At 52.3% G+C, this 20,303-nt stretch overlaps 4 protein-coding genes across 15 annotated transcripts; 2 read left to right on the forward strand and 2 right to left on the reverse strand.

The window, feature by feature from the left end:
- The first annotated feature begins 902 nt into the window (after positions 1-902).
- On the forward strand, positions 903-6,166 carry LOC125971338 (NACHT, LRR and PYD domains-containing protein 3-like). Of its 3 annotated transcripts, XM_068650833.1 has the most exons (8): positions 903-1,069; positions 1,927-2,197; positions 2,382-4,191; positions 4,265-4,435; positions 4,516-4,686; positions 4,767-4,937; positions 4,994-5,167; positions 5,441-6,166. In XM_068650833.1, exons 1-8 carry the CDS (start codon positions 1,049-1,051, stop codon positions 5,493-5,495), a joined length of 2,844 nt encoding a protein of 947 aa, XP_068506934.1. In that variant the 5' UTR covers positions 903-1,048; the 3' UTR covers positions 5,496-6,166. The 3 variants fall into 3 exon arrangements, with proteins under 3 accessions (XP_068506934.1, XP_068506937.1, XP_068506936.1); XM_068650836.1 differs by lacking the exon at positions 4,767-4,937; XM_068650835.1 differs by lacking the exon at positions 4,516-4,686.
- Positions 6,167-7,951, reverse strand: grpel1 (GrpE-like 1, mitochondrial). The gene is made up of 4 exons (XM_049732156.1): positions 7,792-7,951; positions 7,190-7,331; positions 7,052-7,133; positions 6,167-6,968 (listed from the first exon to the last, which is right to left on the reverse strand). Exons 1-4 carry the CDS (start codon positions 7,845-7,847, stop codon positions 6,622-6,624), a joined length of 627 nt encoding a protein of 208 aa, XP_049588113.1. The 5' UTR covers positions 7,848-7,951; the 3' UTR covers positions 6,167-6,621.
- Positions 7,501-18,451, forward strand: LOC125976110 (integumentary mucin C.1). Of its 10 annotated transcripts, none has more exons than XM_049732027.2 (11): positions 7,503-7,654; positions 8,445-8,540; positions 15,789-15,935; positions 15,996-16,067; positions 16,137-16,382; positions 16,547-16,591; positions 17,075-17,116; positions 17,192-17,296; positions 17,362-17,386; positions 17,506-17,588; positions 18,349-18,451. In XM_049732027.2, the coding sequence occupies exons 2-11, from the start codon at positions 8,516-8,518 to the stop codon at positions 18,357-18,359; spliced, it is 801 nt and encodes a 266-aa protein (XP_049587984.1). In that variant the 5' UTR covers positions 7,503-7,654; positions 8,445-8,515; the 3' UTR covers positions 18,360-18,451. The 10 variants fall into 10 exon arrangements, with proteins under 10 accessions (XP_049588032.1, XP_049587984.1, XP_049587975.1 ...); XM_049732018.2 differs by lacking the exons at positions 7,503-7,654; positions 8,445-8,540 and adding an exon at positions 12,642-14,057 and having other exon boundaries at positions 16,137-16,170; positions 16,204-16,382; XM_049732075.2 differs by lacking the exon at positions 8,445-8,540 and having other exon boundaries at positions 7,501-7,654.
- cct7 (chaperonin containing TCP1, subunit 7 (eta)) lies at positions 8,798-12,504 on the reverse strand. The gene is made up of 12 exons (XM_049726809.2): positions 12,348-12,504; positions 11,732-11,815; positions 11,564-11,633; positions 11,327-11,433; positions 10,931-11,109; positions 10,679-10,850; positions 10,424-10,588; positions 10,168-10,356; positions 9,834-9,931; positions 9,624-9,756; positions 9,344-9,550; positions 8,798-9,273 (listed from the first exon to the last, which is right to left on the reverse strand). The coding sequence occupies exons 1-12, from the start codon at positions 12,426-12,428 to the stop codon at positions 9,052-9,054; spliced, it is 1,707 nt and encodes a 568-aa protein (XP_049582766.1). The 5' UTR covers positions 12,429-12,504; the 3' UTR covers positions 8,798-9,051.
- Positions 18,452-20,303: the final 1,852 nt, after the last annotated feature.

Below are 20,303 nucleotides of genomic sequence, written 5' to 3' on the forward strand. Positions count from 1 at the left end.
ACTACGTCTTGTGATCCCGTGGAAGATGACGGCTCTTCCTCGATGTTTGCAAGGCCTTTGACTCTGTCGAATGATGCTTTTATTTTAGAAACACTTACGGTAATTTTCAGAGTAAAAGTTGCTCCGGAATTTAGGTCGCATTAGCCATAAAATGCACAATAACGTGGCAAAAAAACATATATAAATCGCTCCGGAGTACAAGTCGCATTTTGGGGGGAAATTTATTCGACAAAATCCAACACCAAGAGCAGACATGAACGAGCAACAACAGGCTAAACGATAGGTATGCTAACGTGACATAAACACAAACGAAGAGCTGAGAACGGGCCTGACGTAACATTCAGAGTTATTAAAAAAAAAAAAAACGATGACATAAAGACCACGTTTATGAAACCATCTGTGTCACTCCAATTCATTCAATCCATCGATCGTCCTTTGTCAACAATGGGTGCGCGCCGCTGACGGCGCTTGCACTTCCAAATATTCCACAGGCCCATATAACGATATGTAAATTAGATATCAAATAACTATTATATAAGCAATAATATGATCAAACCATCTGTGCACTCTAAATCATTCAATTCCTTGTCCTTTGTCAACAACGCCGTGCATGCGCCCCGACGTCGGCCTCGTCGTTACTCCACAGATCTAGTATATATACGTAACTAGATTACAAATTACAATAGACCGAGAGTGCGTGCAGTAGCTCTTCTGCTTCAACGTTGCGTTTCATCACAAACGGGGCACACTTTTAGTTCCGGTTTTTTTTCTCTTTCTGCATCTTAACCATCAGGGACACCTTGAAATTCGAGAATGCAAGACGTAAATGCGAACTACGATGAAATAGGGCACTGTTCTGCCCTCAGAATTGTTTTCATGATGTAGGAAATGTTTTCTATGTAAAGAAGCATACACAATGGTTATTTGTCGTTCGGAAGAAAACCGGAAATGTCTTTTGAAATGCACCGGAAGCTGCGCGTGTTTTTGTTGAAGCGACTTGACAAGCGTCGGCGTTACAGGCGTCATCGAAGCGAAACTTTCTCCTCTCATGCTCACGGAATCAACGGCTGTAAGTTATCATTGTTTTAGTGGATAACTTTATGATTGTTTATAAGATAAGAAGAAAACTTATAGAAGAAACTAAGTGTGTTTCACTCGTTGTGTTTAACACTGAATGGAACGAAAGGAAGGGAGCAAGACGCTCTGAATCCTGGCTCAAGTGTTCGACACATGAGTTTGGCTGGCTGATGACCTGCGACAACGTACATGAAGTACATCACGCACAGGGAGATCGCTACAGGCACCATACAAAAGAACACTTTCCTTATTAGGGGAAATGAGCTCAAAATGTTCCCACACCGGGGAACGTTTCCTTTTTCCAAACGGTTCGTTTGCAAAGGATCTCGTACGGTCGCACAGAAACTCGAATTGCGCGGGCAAGACAGCGGAGGGACGGACGCCTTGCCGCGTTTATGTGTCACGGCACCCATCACGGAACGAACTGACTGAATGAGCAAGAAAACTGGCGATGTTTTTTTTTGGTTTGTTTTCTTGAGAGCGCTCGTGCGCCCCCACGCGGATTGCAGCCATGTTACCCATAGCAAAAAAATGGCCCTGATGGTAATTATATGACGTTGCAAAACAAAACCAAAAGTAAGTTTAACTTCGAGGAGACGCCATGCAGACTCGGTATGGGCTCTCAGTCGGCGTGATAGATAGAAATCAGCCTGACCTCGTACGAGTTGCTGCGCGAAAAAGATAAGTCGTTCAAGTAAAGAAATCTTGGGAGGGAGGGCGGGATGTGCGCTGGGCTGCCGCCACGGCTGCCGCGGCTGCTGGACTCGCACGGGAGGAGGGCTGGGCGAGCCTGGTCTTGTGGGCTCAAGGCTATTTTCCGACTGCTTAAAGTCATCCCTTTGCGTTCAGGTTGATGCGGGAAAGATGGCTCTGGATATGAACATCAAGGACCTGCTGTTGAAAACGCTGGAAGACCTGGGGCAGGAGGACTTCAAGAAGTTCAAGTTTTATATGGACCTGCCCAAGCGCGTCAAAGAAAAGGCAGACCGGATTGACATCGCCGAACAGCTGACCAACACGCACGGCAAGAACGCGGGGGAGAAGACCATCCAGATTCTGGAGAACATCAACAACTACAACCTGGCCCAGAAGCTGCGCAACGACCTGGCGCAAATCACAGGTAAGGTGAACGTGGCTTCTGGTGGAGGGGGGGGGGGGCTTACCTGAAAACTCTCAGGTGATACAAATGATGGCAACAGCTCTGGCCTCCTTCACTTGCCTCCTTGAGGGGAAGTGGCGGCGGCATGTCTGCGTCCAGGCCTAAAGACAGTTTTGCGACTCGGGATCTCCTTCTGCGCCCTCAGGTAGCATCTCCTCAGTGGACAACGAGCAGATCGGCAAATTCAAGCGGGAGCTGCAAGAGAACCTGCGGAAGAGCTACCTCACTGTTCCCGAGGGCAACACGGGGCACAGCCGGCAGGAGCCTCTGGAGAACGTCTACACAGAGCTCAACATTAGCCGCGGCGTCGCCGGTCTCCCCGACAAGCAGCACGAGGTCCTTCAGATGGAGATGTGCGGCATGGCCGAGGAGGAGTCCATCCAGCCGTGCGACATCTTTGAAAGCCAGGAGCCCCTTCGCACGATGCTCACCGTGGGCTTCGCGGGCATCGGCAAGACTTTCCTGGTGCGCAAGTTTGTCCTGGACTGGGCCAGCGGGAGAACCAACACAGACGTGGACTTCATCTTTCCCTTCGCCTTCCGCGAGTTGAACTTGGAGAAGGACAGAAGCTTTTCGCTGGCGGAGCTCTGCCGACTCCTTGTCTGGGAGAGCAAGGCCATCACGATGCTGGAGCACATCTTGGTCAGTCTGCAAGAGTCGGCCAACCGCCACTACCAGTCCAGCGAGATCAAGATTTTGTTTGTCCTGGACGGCCTGGACGAGTCCCGCCTCAAACTGGACCTGAGCGACGAGCGCAAGGTGGACCCGGACGTGACCCGAGCCTACCCCGTGGAGGTGCTCCTGGCGCACCTCATCAAAGGGAACCTGCTTCCCTGCGCCCGGGTTTGGATCACCACGCGGCCCCAGGCGGCCCACGACATCCCGCCGCGCCTGGTGGACGGCAGAACCGAGGTGAAAGGCTTCAGCGACTCCCAGAGGCTGGACTACTTCAGGAAGAGGTTCCCCGCCGAGGAGGACGTCATCAAGCACATCCAAAAGTCCCGCACCGTTTTCATCATGTGCCACTTGCCCATCTTCTGCTGGCTCACCGCCACCGTTCTCCAAGACTGTCGGAAACACGGAAAGGAGCTGCCCAAAACCCTGACCGAGATGTACACAGAGTTCCTGCTCTATGACCTGGACAAGTCCAAGGAGCGAGACAGCCGGAAGAGCACGGCGTACGTCAAAGCGCTGGCCAAGCTGGCTTTTCAGCACCTGATGAAAAAGCAACAGATCTTCTACGAGAGCGACTTGCGGGAAAGCGGCTTGGATGACCTGCAGGGCGCCAATCACTCGGGAATCTTCACCGTGGTCTTCAAGGAGGTACCCCCGCTCAAGAAATACCAACGCAGCAAGATGTTTCAGTTCATCCACCTGACCGTCCAGGAATATCTGGCCGCTCTCTACGTGATGATGAGCCTGTTCCAGGACAACAAGAACGTGCTGGACGATTCCGGGTGGACGCTGAAAGGCCTCCTGTTGCTTTGGAAGTCGAAGTCGCTCGCTGAAGTCCATGAGGCGGCCATCCGCAAAGCCTCCGAGAGTGAGGGAAACCTGGACTTGTTCCTCCGCTTCCTGCTGGGCCTCTCCTTGCAGTGCAACCAGGATCTCCTGGGTGAGCTGCTGAAGGTTCCCGAGAACTACAGACACAGCAACGCAGAAACGGTCCGCTTGATCAAGCGACGGATCGAGCGGAATTCTCCCGAGGAGAACATCAACTTGTTCTACTGCCTGAACGAGCTGAAGGACGAGTCCCTGCTGGAGCAGATCCAACAATACCTAAAAAAGGGGGAATTGTCCACGGGGGACCTACCTCCGGCCATGTGGTCGGCCCTGGTCTTCTTCTTGCGGGCTTCCGACGAAGCCATGAGCTGCTTTGACCTTGGGCATTACGCTCCGTCCGAGAAGGGGCTCCTGATGCTGCTTCCGGTGGTCAAGGCTTCTCAAAAATCCGTGTAGGTGCCGTCGAGCCAGCACGCTGAACCGGCCGCGCACATGTCAGCAGCCCAAACCCTCTTGTCTTCTCAGGCTCAGGGGCTGCAAGCTGAGCAAGAAAAGCTGCGAGGCGCTGGCCTCCGTTCTAAGCTCCTCCCGCACCCTGAGCCATCTGGATCTCAGCTGGAACGACTTGCACGACGACGGGCTGGAGGCGCTCGCCGCCGGACTGGCAAAGCCGCAGTGCACCTTGCAAGTTCTCTGGTAAGGCTCTCCTCGAGCGGCAGAAGGCCAGCCGGCCCAAGAACCTTGGGCTTGTGTCAGCCGCCCTTTTGTCTTCTCAGGCTCTATCGCTGCAAGCTGAGCAAGAAAAGCGGCGAGGCGCTGGCCTCCGTTCTAAGCTCGTCCCGCACCCTGAGCCATCTGGATCTCAGCGAGAACAACTTGCACGACCACGGGCTGGAGGCGCTCGCCGCCGGACTGGCAAAGCCGCAGTGCACCTTGCGAGTTCTCAGGTAAGGCTCTCCTCGAGCGGCAGAAGGCCAGCCGGCCCAAGAACCTTGGGCTTGTGTCAGCCGCCCTCTTGTCTTCTCAGGCTCAAGAGCTGCAATCTGAGCAAGAAAAGCTGCGAGGCGCTGGCCTCCGTTCTAAGCTCACCCTGCAACCTGAGCCATCTGGATCTCAGCAGAAACGACTTGTGTGACGACGGGCTGGAGGCGCTCGCCGCCGGACTGGCAAAGCCGCAGTGCACATTGCAAGTTCTCAGGTAAGGCTCTCCTCGAGAACCTTGGGCTTGTGTCAGCCGCCCTCTTGTCTTCTCAGGCTGGTGAGGTGCGGGATTGGCACGCAAGGATGCATCTCACTGGCCAAGGCTCTCCGGTCCAACCCCTCCCAGCTCCAACAGCTGAACCTCTGGACCAATCCCATCGATGAGAAAGGAATGCGGGCCTTGGAGGAGGTCCAAATGGATCCTCGCTGCAGTCTGACGATCGAGTGGTAGGTTCCAAACATCTTCCAGGGTGCCGTTGAAGAAAATGGCTTGCACAATGTCGCTCGCGCCTAGCTCCAAAAACAGATTTGCTGACATCGGATTGAATAAGGTCGAGAAGCACACAGGAAATCAATCAAAGGAAATGTTTTGATTCTAACTTCATGATGTGCACTTTGACCTGACAAATGTTTTGGGGCATATTGCCTGAATGAAGTGTTCAATGGTGTTTTTCCTCAAACGCTGAATGCTTGGTTATAGCTCTCGTATGTTTTGTCTAGGAGGCTTGAGGGGACGTCATCGAAGCCAGCCTTGGATCCTTGGGGGGGGTTCTGAGCACGAACGAACGGATGGATGGATGTGGATGCATGCAGAAGGTCGCCAAGGATCCCTTTCCCCTGGAGCGTTTGGCCGAGGACGCCTGCTGTCCAAAAGGAAACGGCAAAGGCCGTCCTTCACGTTAGTTGCTTGATTCTCCGAGCGGTGAAAAAGCATCGATATTTCCACGTTTCACAAATAAGACGTGCACTTCAACACAGACGTGTGCTCCTGTCACTCTCCTCCCACCCACCCACACGGGGGGGCCTTGACCCTTGGCCCTCCGCTTCCTGGCATCATTTGACCTGCTGACACCAAACGCCGACCAATGGTGAATGTTGATGCAAATAATAATTGCATCATCATGCCTTCAATTGACTTTGATGACTAAAGCGCCACGAAATGTAAATACAAGTTGTAGAATGAACAATCAATCGATCTGTGGGTGGTGTGAGTTGATCAGCACGACAGCCTGGGGGAAGAAGCCGTCTCTGTGTCTGCCTGCTGCTTTTGGCGTACAGCGTGCTTTACTCCCTACTCGAGGCCAAAAGCTTTGATGCGATGCCCTTTAGGATTGAACCCACCTCGGCCACGAGGTGCAGCGTAAAATTTGTACGACAGTCAAACAAGTCGTTGCGACTTCAATGAGTTGATTCTTGCAGAGGATAAAGAATATGCCACTATTGTGATGTGTTCGACCATTTATTTGCGTTCAGGGTTATTGGCGCCAGTTGTTAGCACCTCTATGGATATTCCATGATAAGCTGGCAGGGGCATGCAAAAGGCAAAGTTGTTGGAAACGTGCCTTGCAACTGTGTTTTGTGTTTGTGTTGTTTCAGGTGATGGCTCACTGAGGGGCATCTTCTTGCACCTATTCGCCAATGTTGAATTTCGTCAGGGTTCACAAAAGGTTGCAAAGACTGCAAAAGGGTTCTTCTTGTCGCTGAAAAATTTGGAACCTCTGCAAATGTCTTTGAGCACGTTAACAACCCCTGAGCAAAAAAAAAAAAAAATAGTCTTGCGTGGCCCCGCCAACTCATTATAATAACTCCAAAGACGAGACCGAGGTCAACGTTTGGTCGCTCTATTCAATGCTGTCGGGTGACAGCAGGCGCGCCGAATGTCCACGTGGTCCTCGGCTTTCTTAGGAGGCTTTGGCCACGCCGACCAACGCCGGCCTGAGGGTGCGCCCGTGAAGCTTGTAGCCCACTTTGGTCACGGCGGTGACGGTGCCGGGCTCCTTGCCCTCGGCGGGGGCGTGGAAGAGCGCCTCGTGCTCGTACGGGTCGAACTTGTGGCCGTACGGGTTGAGCCTGACCAGGCTGTGCTTGGCGAACACCTTCTGGATCTGGACCTCCGTCATCACCAGGCCATCGTAGAGGTTCTTCAGGTGAGGGTTCCGGCTGCTCACTTCCTCCGCTGGCACGCTTTCCTTGGCCTTCTCCAAAATGTCGGCGACCTCCAGCAGGTCTTCGCAGAATCCCTGGATACCTGACGACGCAACAAATGGCAAAATATCGATTACGCCGCCGCAGCCACACGTCAGTAGAGTGTTTCGCTCGCGTCGTCTTCACCGTATAGTTTAGCTTCCTGAATCATCCTCTGACTTCTTGTCCGCAGGTTCTCCATGTCCGCCAAGGCTCGTTTGTATTTGTCCTGCGGAGCGGTCGCTCGGGTAAGGCTTTTTGAGGAGGTGACGGCATGGGACTTACGGTCATCTCCTTGAGCTGCTCCCCCAACCGCGTCTTCTCGGCCAGGACCTTCTCCGTCGCGCTCTGCTCGGCGGTCTCCTCCTCCTCTGAGCCGTGTCCGTTCTTCTGCTGAGTGGCTGTGCATAACCGCCGCGGGGATGCTCTGGGAACACGCAAAGAAATAGCAGACCTGTAACTTCATTGCCCATGATGTACTGTTGCCACTGTGCTTTCTTACTTCCGTTCTCGTCAAACACTCCCCCCCCCCCCCCCCCACACACACACACACACAAAAAACAATACTACTTGCCTAACTGACCTTAACCCTGTGTATTAAGGAAGGTCAGCCGGATGACGTAAGCACGCGACACCGATGATGCCATCGGCGGCGCGACCGAGTCGTGTTCCATAACTACCCTTCGCGAACGAATGAACGATCAAGTCCATTTCTTCAAGTCCCAGCAGTCATCTCGGCGGCATCTCCAGGTAATACGGTATACGCATTTCCTTTCCTATCTAAGCCCGTGTTCACTCATAACGTCACGCTCTCTCGCGTGGCTAACGTTTACACGCACCGAACACGTCGACGTACTTTTAAAGTCAAGTCGGAATCAGTCACTAACCTCACAACGTGGCGCAAAGCTCCGAATGAGAGGCTCCGTATGCACATGTTGGCCATTTTCTGTCTTGATTCGGTCAGCGAGAAGCTTCCTCTGGACAGGACGTACGCTCGGTAGCTGATGGCCGACGTCGTACAGGCTAACCAATCGCGTGTTACAAGAGGCGGGAGATATATGCTTCTGACCAATCGCGTTCGGGATAAGATGTCGTTTGGTTGTCCTTGAGCAAACGTGAAATCAACGCACCAACACACGTGATCAAGGGCAGTTGAGTTCACAAAAAGGCAATCATCCGCATGAGAATTGGCTGCAAATGATGGAATGACAATAACGAGGACATTAAACCATTCATATGTACTGTCGTATTTTTTTTTGGTAGTATGTGTTTTTTAACGGACAAACGTGGCGAAAGTACCTACACAAGCTGCGTTGGTGTTGAAACACCAATAGTTGTGTCATTGAAAGAATACACGGGTGAAAATGAAATGACAAAATCGAGCGAGCCCTTGAGTCAAAGAGCCTTTGGCTTGCCAGTCATGTTAACAAGTTGGCAGTATTGTCAAGCGAGTGCGAGTAGTGCGTGTTTGCTCGGGTCACAAGCAGCGACGAACCGGGCAGAATAATCAGTAAATCTCTCTCTCTCTCTCTCAATGAAGCCCCTCCCCTCACGTTAAAGTTCTTTGGCGCCCGCACACAAAAAGCGGCAGCACAAATTGCGTGCCGGTGGATGTCGCCCGTCGGTTGGTTGGTAGGTAGGTACGTTATGGTTTTGATCAGATACTGTAGACCTCTCACGGCGAGAACAATGACGTTCTGGCGTACGGAATTTCAACAATAAACCGAGAGAATAGAGCTTGATAGTGAGCCGGACTTTCCAAGCGTGTTTTGTTTTGCTTTGCGGCACTGCGGGCCGGCTTAGTCGGCCGGCCGGCCTGGCGCATCCGCGACACGCCAAAGTTGACTTCAGCGGTGGATTAGTTGTGTTTCAAAGAAGGAGCCGATGAAAGTGTCAATTTGACCTGCTTTCAGTGCTTTTATTGGATGTTAGCGATCACACCAAACGCTTACACAACGCGGAAGAGGAGGCGAGAATGCCCGCCGTGTACACCGTGGCTCGTCGAGGCACACCGCTCGCCAAGATGCGCTGGGTCAAACGGCGGCGCCAAAATGAAATGTCCAAGAAAACGAGCGCAAAACCGCTGCGAATGAAGAACACCGTGCGTGTTTGCGGCAATGGAAATCAAATGTGGGTGGCGGTCGTCCTTAGTGTGCATGAGGTCTTCCGCGGCCCCTCCCGCCACCCGGGGGCCCGTCGACAGCGCGGCGCGGGTTCTTGATGGTCTCGTCGACAGACAGGATGAGGCAGGCCGCCTCGGAGGCTGCGGTCAGCGCGTTGATGCGGACGACGGACGGCTCCCACACGCAGGCGGCGAAGTTATCGGCGATGTCCTCGTTGTTGATGTCCACGCCGTACCACATGCCGCCCTGCGCCGCCGCGGTGGGGAGGTAAGGGTTAGCGCCGCTCAGGGTGGCCCAATTCCACGTAGCGTCCTACCTGAGCGTGTTTGGCACGCAGCTTGTTGAGGATGTTGGTGGCATCAAAGCCGGCGTTGTCGCACAGCTGTCTGGGGATGATCTCCAGGGCCTTGGCGTAGGCGCCGATCAGCAGCTGCTGCTTCCCCGGGATGCTTCTGGAATAACAGCGCAGGTACTTGGACAGCTCCATCTCCACGGCTCCTCCGCCCGCAACCACCGAGTCGTTCTGCAAAAGAGGAGCGAGGGCCGCGGTCAAATATTCACGGCGGGAAGGGAAGAGCTTTGGCCGTCGGGCCGACCTTGATGGCTCTCCGCACGATCATGATGGCGTCGTGCAGCGAGCGCTCCGTCTCCTCGGTGAACTGCTCGGCTCCGCCTCGCAGGATGATGGTGCACGTCTTGGCCTTGGGGCAGCCCTTGAACAAGTTGTACCTACGCCAGGCCAGAGATGGGCGATGGTCAGTCGGGCGGGCGGCCACGGGACCCAAGCGGCCCGAGACGCTGCTAACCTTTCTCCGCCGATTTGGACCTCCTCGAAGAGCTCGCACTGGCCCAAGACGTCATCTGTCAGATTGCCCACCGACGTCTGGATGGAGCCCCCGCAGGCCTGGGTATCGCACGACAGCTCGCCATTAGCGATGGAGCAGCCCTCCCTCCGCTGGCGTCAAAAACTCTGGCTCGCGTCACACGGCCCAATTTGCAATGACATATTTCCAATCCAACTGAACGGGCCCAGATCTGAGATGGAACGCGAGATATCCCCGCAAATATTTTCACCCGGAAAGGTTGCGACGCTACGTTTGAGGAGGGGAACCGCTGTCAGAGTTCTGCTCTCTGTCCTACCATCATGGTCCTCTTCAAGTCTTCCTCCTGGACCCTCCCGGCACAGAACAGGTCTCTGTCGGCAAAGTACTGGGTGGCCACGTCGCCGATGGGCAACTTGGACAGAACCACTTTGGCTCCCGACCGGTGGATCTTCTCCAGCTTGTCGTAAAGGATGTTCCACTCGGCGTCCACGATGGCTTGGTAGTCCTGCGGACGCGAGGCAAAAGGGGTGAAGGACGGAAGCGGACTCCGGCGCCAAAGTCTGCTCGCGTACCTCCACCGACTTCACCCGAACCTCGGCGTTGTCCTTCTCGGCCTTCAGCTCCAGCTCGACGTTGAGCAGCGCGATCTTGGGATTCTCGTAGCACTTGGGCTGCATCTCGAAGCCGGCGTAGGAGAAGGTCTTCTTGAAGGCCACCCCGGAAATCAACTGGGAATCCTGAGTTTGGGGCGGAGCGGGGCGCACGCACGACACCAGGGAGCAAAGTCAAAAGTGGTGCTCTGATGGAGGAAAGGAAAGAACACCCACCTCCAGACCCCCTCCCTGGACCTTCTTGATGCCAATCATCTTGAGAGACAGCAGTTCGTCCAGGGACATGACAGCGTCCACCACCATCTTGGAGAAGAACTCCTTTTGCCCGGCAATCAGCTTGGAGTTGAGCGCCGTGGCTGCGCACTTCTCCAGCAACTGTCGCTGCTCCCTGAGGAGAGCGCCGCCGCCGCCGCCACGGAGGTAAGAAAGAGCTTTGGAGCACAACTTGCAGGACGGGCAAATGCTCACCGCTTGTCGTCTTTCTTGACGGGAACGGCGATCTCCTTGATCTTGTCCACAGCCAGATTGGTGGCGGTGCGGAACGCTCGGATGATGGTCTGTGGGTGGAGCCCCTCCTCCACGTAGGGCTTCAGCTGCTTCAGGAACTCGGCGGCCAGGAGCGTGACCGAGGTGGTGCCGTCCCCGACCTGAGTCCAGGTACAAAGAGACATTTTCAACCGGGGAAGGAAGCGCCCCCGTCCTGGCTTCTCGGCTCGGCAATTTCCACGCCAGAGTTGAGAAGACGACGGCAACTGGAGTTAACCGCGAGCTTCGTTTCATCAAACATCGACATTTGGGTTAGCCTAAACCCCGTCGGGTCTGGAATTGCGCAACCCTTGTCACCACTGTGGATAGAAACATGACCTCGGCGTCCTGAGAGCGGGCAATGTCCACCAGGGTCTTGGCTGCGGGGTGGACCACGTCCAGCAGCTTCAGGATGGTGGCCCCGTCGTTGGAGATGGTGGCTTTACCTGGACAGCAGAGAGCTTCCTTTAGAGGCAGGGTTAGGGTTAGGGCCGGCCGGCTGGCCAGCCGGCCAAGCGCCACGACGCCCTTCCCTTCGGCTCGGCGCCGAGGCCGTTCCCTCGCCGGCCGACTCACCTCTACTGTCGACCATGAGTTTGTCCATCCCTCTGGGCCCCAGGGTTGTCCGCACAGCCTCAGATATGACCTAAGAGACGCACGCAGAGAGAGAGGCGCGAGCGAGCGCTTCCTTCAGTCCAAGGCTCGCTCACTTGCTCGCAAGCTGAAGGCAGGAGATGCGCAGACCTGGCAAGCATTGATGTTACTGATGAGCTGGGGGATTCCCTGAGAAGTGTCTGTCCCCTCCTTCAGCAAGATCACCGGTGTGGGCTGTGGACACAGAACAATGGGATCAAACTGCGCGTCAGTCAGTCAGTCAGTCAGTCATTCTTTCTTTGTGTGTCTCCGTTCTCGGGCTGCCGGTATCCAAGAGCCTATTGAATGACGTCTTTTCTTTGCGGGTTGCTCCGCTCGCTTGGTGCTAATCCTCCTCTGCTTCTCGTCATCCCGACAATGGCGCTAGCGGCTAAGCCAAGAAGCCCATGTGCAAGACTCGACTCTTGTTCCACCCACGACCTACTTCCCAAGTGATCCACTGCGGTTGGCATTTCACTTCCGATCGTTTCATTGTATCTCGCCTGCCTTATTGTCATCACGGGACGCCTCGTCGCCATCACGCCCATTGACAGTTAGCCTTCCGATGCTAAGGCCATTTTCGGGCGTTTCGCGTCGTCATCCGCTGAAATATTGGCTCCCCGCTAATAGGAAGCGTATTGTGCTCCATCTCGGCTTCTTTTCGAGCGTGAAGCCAGCCGCCAAACACTGCGATGCACGCGGATTGTACGTCGGAAAGCGGCCTCACCATCATCTTGGCAGTTTCCTCCAAAAGCTCGGCACCGGCATGAACTCCCACAATGCTTAGCGGCGAGGCGTTCATGCGCATGCGGGAGGGTCAGTGACGTAAGACAGCCTTTGTCGTTTGCGCCACTTGGAATGAGTCGAGGTCATGAAGGAGCTTGTGCTTTGCCTGTAATCTATTTTGCGAAGTACAAATGGCGTGTCAATTTTTGTTTTTTTACTAACATCTTTAACGAGCGTGATGCGACAGCAATGACGCAATTAGCCGCTTGCCTAATTTGTTTTCCGAATTTTGAGGTGATGGGACAAAACAAAGTAGTAAAAAAAAAAACAAAAAAAACAGATGAAGCCCAACATAATGGTTACAGAATGGGTAACGAGTAAATGATTCCAAACATGGCCATTGCCCAGGTTTGCAAGCCACTTTGCCACAGTGATGATATACGCCAGGGGTGGGCAATTGCGAGGGCCCCCGGAGGTGGGCCGGCCGGTGTCCTGCATGTTTTCTATGTCACCCTGTAGCAACACACCTGATTCAAATGGTCCGATCATGAGCAAGGTCTGCAGAAGCGGGATCACCATCCTGATCATCTGAATCGGGCGTGTTGCAGCAGGGAGACCTACCTGGAAAACATGCAGGACAGCACCGGGCGGCCCTCGAAGAGGACCGTGATTGCCCACCCCTGCCTGATATACGCCATTAAAAATGCTGAAGTAACTTTCAGAACAAGATTGCGAGGTGAAAAAATTCTGCGTGAACGCAGCCTGAGTGACGTCACAGTGCGCCGGACGAATGCGGGACCTCCGATTGGTCCGAGACTCTTAGGATGGGTTCTTTTGAAGAGCGCTCGATTTAGGAAAGCCCGCAAATTAGACGTGTTCAACGCACTTTCAAAAGCGTTAGACACGGCCCACGGTGTGGCGGGCCGCATCGTAGTCGTAGTTTCCCTCGGAGGGCCGTTATGACTGCCAACGTCTTGCATTATAAACAGTATAGGCTGCGCAACAAACGGATCAATTACCAGCAAATTAAATCAAAACCGTTTCAACATTTGAAAAAAGTGGAGACATTTGTCATTGTAGGCGTGACACAAAGTCGATGCAAATTTTGTCTCGGCGGGCCGTGTCTGGCCTGCCTTCACTTTGACACCAATGCTCCCGCCGCTCTTTGTCCTGTGCGTTGAAATGCGTGGCTGTGAACGTGAGCGAGCGTATGTGTGACTTGGAACCTTGAACCTCTGTCGTCACGCATAGCGCTGCGTGTGCGTGCGTATGGACGCAGACGAAAGACGTTTTGATACACTCTGTGTGTGTGCGCGTGCACGTGTGTGTGCGTGCGTGCGTGCGTGCGCTAATGAAAACAAACCGATAGAGGAAAAAAAAATGCTATTTTGATTGTTGTCTGTGTCACCTTGGACCTGAACAGTATAGACCAGCTCAACTCTCCCAAAATTGCACTTTTTGTGTCCCACCCGGCCGTTGCTCCCCCTCAGCTTTGCATCAACGTCAGAGAGGAAGGGAGGAAGGAAGTGCCAAAATAAGCAGGAGCAGTGGCGCGCCCCGGGTTGAGGGCCGCTTTTTTTTTTCTTTTCTCTCGCTCTCTTTTTCCCCTTGTGCAACTCAGCGTGGCTCACACTCAGGCACAAAGTCGCCATGAAGAGCATCAGGGTTTGTGTCCTCCTGCTGCTAGCATCAGTGCACATCTTCATGGCAGGTAAGTGAATTGGCTGAATTCTTTCCCTTTTTTGTGTTTTTTTTCCCAGCGCATCAAGCGAATGTCTCGACCACAATGGAGTTACGGATTGAAAAATGAAAAATCATTTTACACCAATTGTGTAAAAAATATACTTGATGATGTGTATGTATATTATTGTATATACACATATATATCCATATATATATTTATAAATATGTATGTATATAGATAGATAGATATATATGAATACACATCTAAAATCTATTTGACACAATTAGGTAACCAAATGATTCCCGAGCGCCGCAGCGGCGGCGGCAGCACCGCTGCTGCTCACTGCTCCCCTCCCTCTCCCCCAGGGGATGGGTCAAAATCACATGGGGAGGGATGGCTTCAATGCAGAGGACAAATTTCACCACACCCAGATGTGTGTGTGTGTGTGTGTGTGTGTGTGTGTGTGTGTGTGTGTGTGTGTGTGTGTGTGTGTGTGTGTGTGTGTGTGTGTGTGTGTGTGTGCGTGCGTGTGCGTGTGTGTGTGTGTGTGTGTGTGTGTGTGAGAGACGATGATCATTGGGACTTTGGGACTTTAGTGTAAAATGTTTTTGGGCAATAATTTTTATATATAGCTGCGCTCTCTGACAACATCCAACCTCGACATAATGAAATAGAATGTATGTACAATTCAATCTTGTATCATGCTGCTCTTGGGGTGCACTGTATACAGGAGAGGATCAGGAATATCCATCCGTATGCCCAGTGTCAATTTGTCAACCAGGAGTAGCATCGGTTAAGACCGCTTCCGTTTTGAGGGATGGTTTCCGAGCTATCTTGTCAGTCAGCCAACAATTTTGATGACTCTGATATCAGTCATGTTGAGTTGACGCCATCAAAGCAGACGCAAAGCACAAATGAGACCTCGAGGGACGGACGGACGGACGGACAGAGCGATGTTTGACGGAGATACGTAGTAGATCGTCTCAGCTCCTCAGTATTGTAGTGTTGCCAAAGTACCAGGCAAGTCGTGGGCGAGTAAGCGGCTGGCTCTATGTGTCACAACACAAAGAGTTCAACATCCAAAACAAGAGTTCAACAAGTGTGTGTGTGTGTGTGTGTGTGTGTGTGTGTGTGTGTGTGTGTGTGTGTGTGTGAAGAAGCCTCACTCTTAATAACGCGCGCAGGCCCTAATTTTGATTGCGGGCGGAGTCGGCATTCCTCGGAGATGATCAAGAGTTGTTGCGTGTGTGTTTTTTTTCCCCGCGTCGAGGCACCGTTTGCGTCGGAGCGACCGGGACACTTGCAGGATAGCAATCCTGTTCTAACGCTGTTTTCCTGCTCATGACCCATGCCTCAAAGTGTCATCGGATGACATTGGCGGGAACCGGCGGGCGGAGAGTCCGACCACGGTCAAAGCGGTGACAGAAAGCCGCTGGGGTGAATGCAATCCAATTGTTGCTTACTAGGGCCCGAGGGATCGCATCCGTCGATATTGGAGAAGCAAGCTCTTTTCAAATTGGCAATCCGTTGGCAGATTTTGACCGTGTGAACACATCAACTCGGACGAGAAGTCGGCCACGTCAGCTCTTTTCTCCAGGAATTCTGTTCTTCTTACAAAAGATTGCTCGGACCGATTCGTCGGTTAGCGGAATTCCAATCCGTCAAATCGGCACCAAAAGGAACATCATTCGGGCCCTGTTGTTTGCAGCGCCTACACACAGCTCGTTGTGGATCTGACTCTTTTGTACCCTTGAGCAGCGGCGCCGACGGGCCGGGCGCCGACGGGCCGAACGCCGACGGGCCGAGCGCCGACGGGCCGAGCGCCGACGGGCCGCTTAGTGATGAGCCGAGCGCCCGCCACAGTCGCGCCGCCGGCACAAAGCACGGCAAAACCTGCAGAGAGCGGTGAGTGTATCAAGGAGGAAGTATTAAAAGAGCCATGACAGACAATGTTTTCCACTGCAGGAAAAGTCCCAACAGTGGCGGCGGCGGCGGCGGCAGCAACGACGACCCCTCTCGCCGGGCCCGACGAGAAAAGTCAGATCTTTGGATAGAGTACCCTGCTTAGCGACCGTGGCTCCACCCTTTTATTTCCTGTGTTGACAGAAGCTGCGGCAAACACCAGCAGCAGCAGCAGCAGCAGCAGCAGCAGCAGCAGCAGCAGCAGCAGCACCCGCCCGACGCACGCGACCACCGAGCGGCCTCAAGGTGAGAGAACGGCGACGGCACGCCGGACGCGCACGGAACTCACCACTACATGGCCTCCGATCGGACCTGGGCCCACCTCGGCCCCGCCGCAAACCGACAACGGTACCGTCGCGTACAATTCCGTTGGGACTCACGGTGAGAGCTGTGGGTTTTTTTTTTTGGTCTTTCTTTCTTTCTTCCTTTCTTTCTTTCTTCCTTTCTTTCTTTCTTTCTTTCTTTCTTTCTTTCTTTCTTTCTTTCTTTCTTTCTTTCTTTCTTTCTTTCTTTCTTTTTTCCCCTCAACCAACGCCCGCCCGTTGTGCTTTCAGCAATGCCTCGGCACCAGACGGGCCAGACCACAGACAAAAGTCCCGGTATGTAAGTGGCGAGACCGGATGTTGGGGAAAGAAAAGCCAAACAAAGCACATTTTCAACACTTTGTGCCCCTTTCTTTCTTTCTTTCTTTTTTTTTCTTGCTACTCTTGCTGTTTCCCTCCCAGCATCATTTGTGCAGGCACCGTGATGTCATTTTTAGTGACAGGATGAGGCGAAATGGCAGACCCCGCCCGAGATAGTGCATATATTCATTCATCTGAAGACCGTGAGAAAATCGTGCCAGCGCATAGAACGTTGTCAAGAAAATGTTTGAGCGGAGCTCAATTTGTGGGCAAGCCCTCTTTTTCAAAATCCGACCCGGGTCATCATAGCTTTGAATTGGTCGTTGAATGTCATCAATTTTGATCTTATTTAGTATCAGTTCTAGCTTTTTCTTGTTTTGGTTTTTTTGGTGAATGTGTATGTGAAATGGCTACAAAAAAAAAAAAGAAAAAGAGGATTTTGATTGTGATTGCGGAAAGGTCCTCAGGTTGGCAGCGCTGACAAAGAAGTCAGAGGAGCAGGTAAGAAATTGGCATCCATCCGCCTGCGTCAAAGTGGCCCGGGTGACTTTGCTCTCTTATCTTTTCTCTTGGCAGCCAGTGACAAAAGACTTTGGTGGATCGTACTGCCCGTCCTGCTGGCCGCCTCCGCCGCCGTCATCATCCTCAAGTTCAAATGCAAAAAGATCCACGAGCACACGGGTACGTGGCCCGAGGTCAAAATGGAAGCTTTGCCGTGACATTTTTGCCTGGCTTTCTTTCGACAGAGACCAGCGATACCGGAACAGAGAAGTAAGCGGCAAGCGCCGAGGCTGGCCCGCCCCGCCCCGTGTCGCTACAAAGTCAGCCCAAACAAATTGAGTGTGTGTGCGTGTGTGTGTGTGTGTGTGTGTGCGCGCGCGCGCACGCAGTGCATCCTTCCAGAGCCGTCCGGAAAGCACCAAAGACGGCGTCATGCTTCTCGCCGTCAAGTCGTCAGGCGGCCAGGACCACGGTGAGCCGTCTTGCGCCTGCCTGCGTGGCTGCCTGCCAGGCAGTGGCTGCCAGGCAGTGGCTGCCAGGCAGTGGCTGCCAGGCAGTGGCTGCCAGGCAGTGGCTGCCAGGCAGTGGCTGCCAGGCAGTGGCTGCCAGGCAGTGGCTGCCAGGCAGTGGCTGCCAGGCAGTGGCTGCCAGGCAGTGGCTGCCTGCCAGGCAGTGGCTGCTAGGCAGTGGCTGCCAGGCAGTGGCTGCATGGCTGCATGGCTGCATGGCTGCGTGGCAGTGGCTGCATGGCTGCCTGCATGGCTGCGTGGCTGCCTGGCTGCGTGGCCCGAGAAGGTGTTTCCTGTGATTTGGAGCAGCCGCCCCTCAGCCAAAAGACAGCCGCTTCCTAACATAAACACACGTTTGTTTTGGACATGGGCTATTGTGTGCCGAGCAAATGTCACGCCGGCCCGGACGCGTGTTCGGACAGCCGGATGCGTCTTGCGTGTTTGAGCGCACGTGCAATCTCGGTAGTTGATCTACACGACTTGGAGCTTCACAGGCCACTTGAGTCGGTTTTGGAGGATTTCCGCAGAGGCCCCGAGGCCGTCTGTCGCTGTATGTCGGAAATTCTGCACAAAGAAAAGGAGGAGTGTCAAAGATCTTCCACGCAAGGACTCTTCTCGACCACTTTTGACACCAATTGCTTTTTGGCAGCAGCAGTAGCGAGTGACGCTTTCTAGAAGTGCACCCATTGGCAACCTGCTCTTTTCTTCCCGTTTATGTTGCAGCCACAAGCTGAGGCGACGAGGCCAAGGAACGCACCAAGACTTCCTTCCGCTCAAGTCACCTCACCTAACACAAAATAAATAAAAAAGAAAGATCAACTTACAATCAAGAATCACTTTATTATTAACATTGTTTTTTTTATCTGTAACAGAACAGATTCAAAGTGCGTCACTTTGCGTGAAATAAAAAAATAAGTGTTCATTTTTCAAACTATAAACATTCTTGACCAACGGCCATTTTATGGTGAAAAGAAATACAATAAAATAATAATAATAATAAACATACATCATATGAAATCAAATAACAGCAATAAATAATATTCAATTCAAAGTAATCAGCAACATGAACTCAGGAGCACAATATAGAAAACATTCATTGTTGACTTGTTTGGAGTGATATATATATATATATATATATATATATATATATATATATATATATATATATATATATATATATACACACACACACACACACACACACACACACACACACACACACACACACACACACACACACACACACACACACGGTGCTGTCCTGCGTGTTTTCCAGGTAGGTCTCCCTGCTGCAACACACCTGATTCAAATGATCAGGATTGTTATCCAGCTTCTGCAGACCTTGCTCATGATGGGACCATTTAAATGGCCTGGCCCGGGCGCTCACTGTTGCATTGCTTTCGGAGCGTCTTTGTGTTTTAGGATGGCTTTACTGCTCCCACTTGCTTCCTTTGGAGGCGTGATTAGGGCTTCATACCAGAGATGGGACCAAGTCACACATGTGCAAGTCTCACGTAAGTCTCAAGTCTTAACCGTCAAGTCTCAAGTAAGTCCCAAGTCATTATTTTGTTGTTGTCTTGGGCAAGTCAAGTCCTTAAATAGGTCAAGTCAAGTTAACTGTAGTTTTTATTTATGAACTTGCTCCATTTGAAGTCATATTTACTTAATTCAGTTTCATCATCATATTCATTCCATTAAAGCTATATACACACACACACACACACACACACACACACACACACACACACACACGCACGCACCTATTTAGATAAATGGAAAGCACTTACTTGGCAGAATGGCTCTTCAGATGACGGACAAAATTCGAAGTTGTCCTCTGGTTGTCCGAAATGTTTTGGTTGCATATCTCGCACTTTGCCTTTTGCCGTCATAAAAGTAATTGCGACAGCCGAAGGTGATGATGACTCGCGGTACCGCTCCCGCTGACATGTTTGCGCATGTCTGATATAAAGGGGCGTGATTCTCCAATCAACACGTTCGTTCGTTCGTTCGGTAGGTAGAGAGGGCACGACTGATTCATTGACAGGGTAGTGATCCAATCACGACAACGCCATTCTCAGCCTGCGCTCCTACCGTGTTATCGAGATTATTTTTTTAAATGTATTATTCATTTGATATTCAAACTGAAAACATAAACTAAATAACACTGAAGTCATTCAAGTCATCGTGTCTCAAGTCAAGTCCCGAGTCTTTAACTTCCAAGTCCAAGTCGAGTCTCAAGTGTTTTCATTTTTTGTTAGGTCAAGTCACAAGTCGTCAAAACAGCGACTCGGGTCCAAGTCACAGTGACTCGACTCCCCATCTCTGCTTAATACAATCGTCAAAGGAACGCAAATGCAAATTTGGTAACTCGCGGTTGGGTTAAGCCGTCTTTATTGAAACTGCCGCGGGGATGAGGTCATTGACACTAGCGCACGAGCTGAGTTCAAGGTAACTACTTCCGGCCAGGTTTGGCTCATTCCGATGTTGAGGGTAGATTCAAGAATTCGCCGTCTTTGAGTACAAACATTCGGTACATCACAGCCTCTGTTCAACGCTTAGGTGACTCACAACACTCAGGACATGTGAAAAATGACAAATATTCTCAAACATCCCCTGATATACAGACGATAGCTGTCTTCACTAAGAACTGAACGCTTCAAAGTACGACTGTGACAGGA

The sequence above is a fragment of the Syngnathus scovelli genome, chromosome 1 (genome assembly GCF_024217435.2).
Source record: "Syngnathus scovelli strain Florida chromosome 1, RoL_Ssco_1.2, whole genome shotgun sequence".
In the NCBI taxonomy this organism is placed as follows: domain Eukaryota; kingdom Metazoa; phylum Chordata; class Actinopteri; order Syngnathiformes; family Syngnathidae; genus Syngnathus; species Syngnathus scovelli.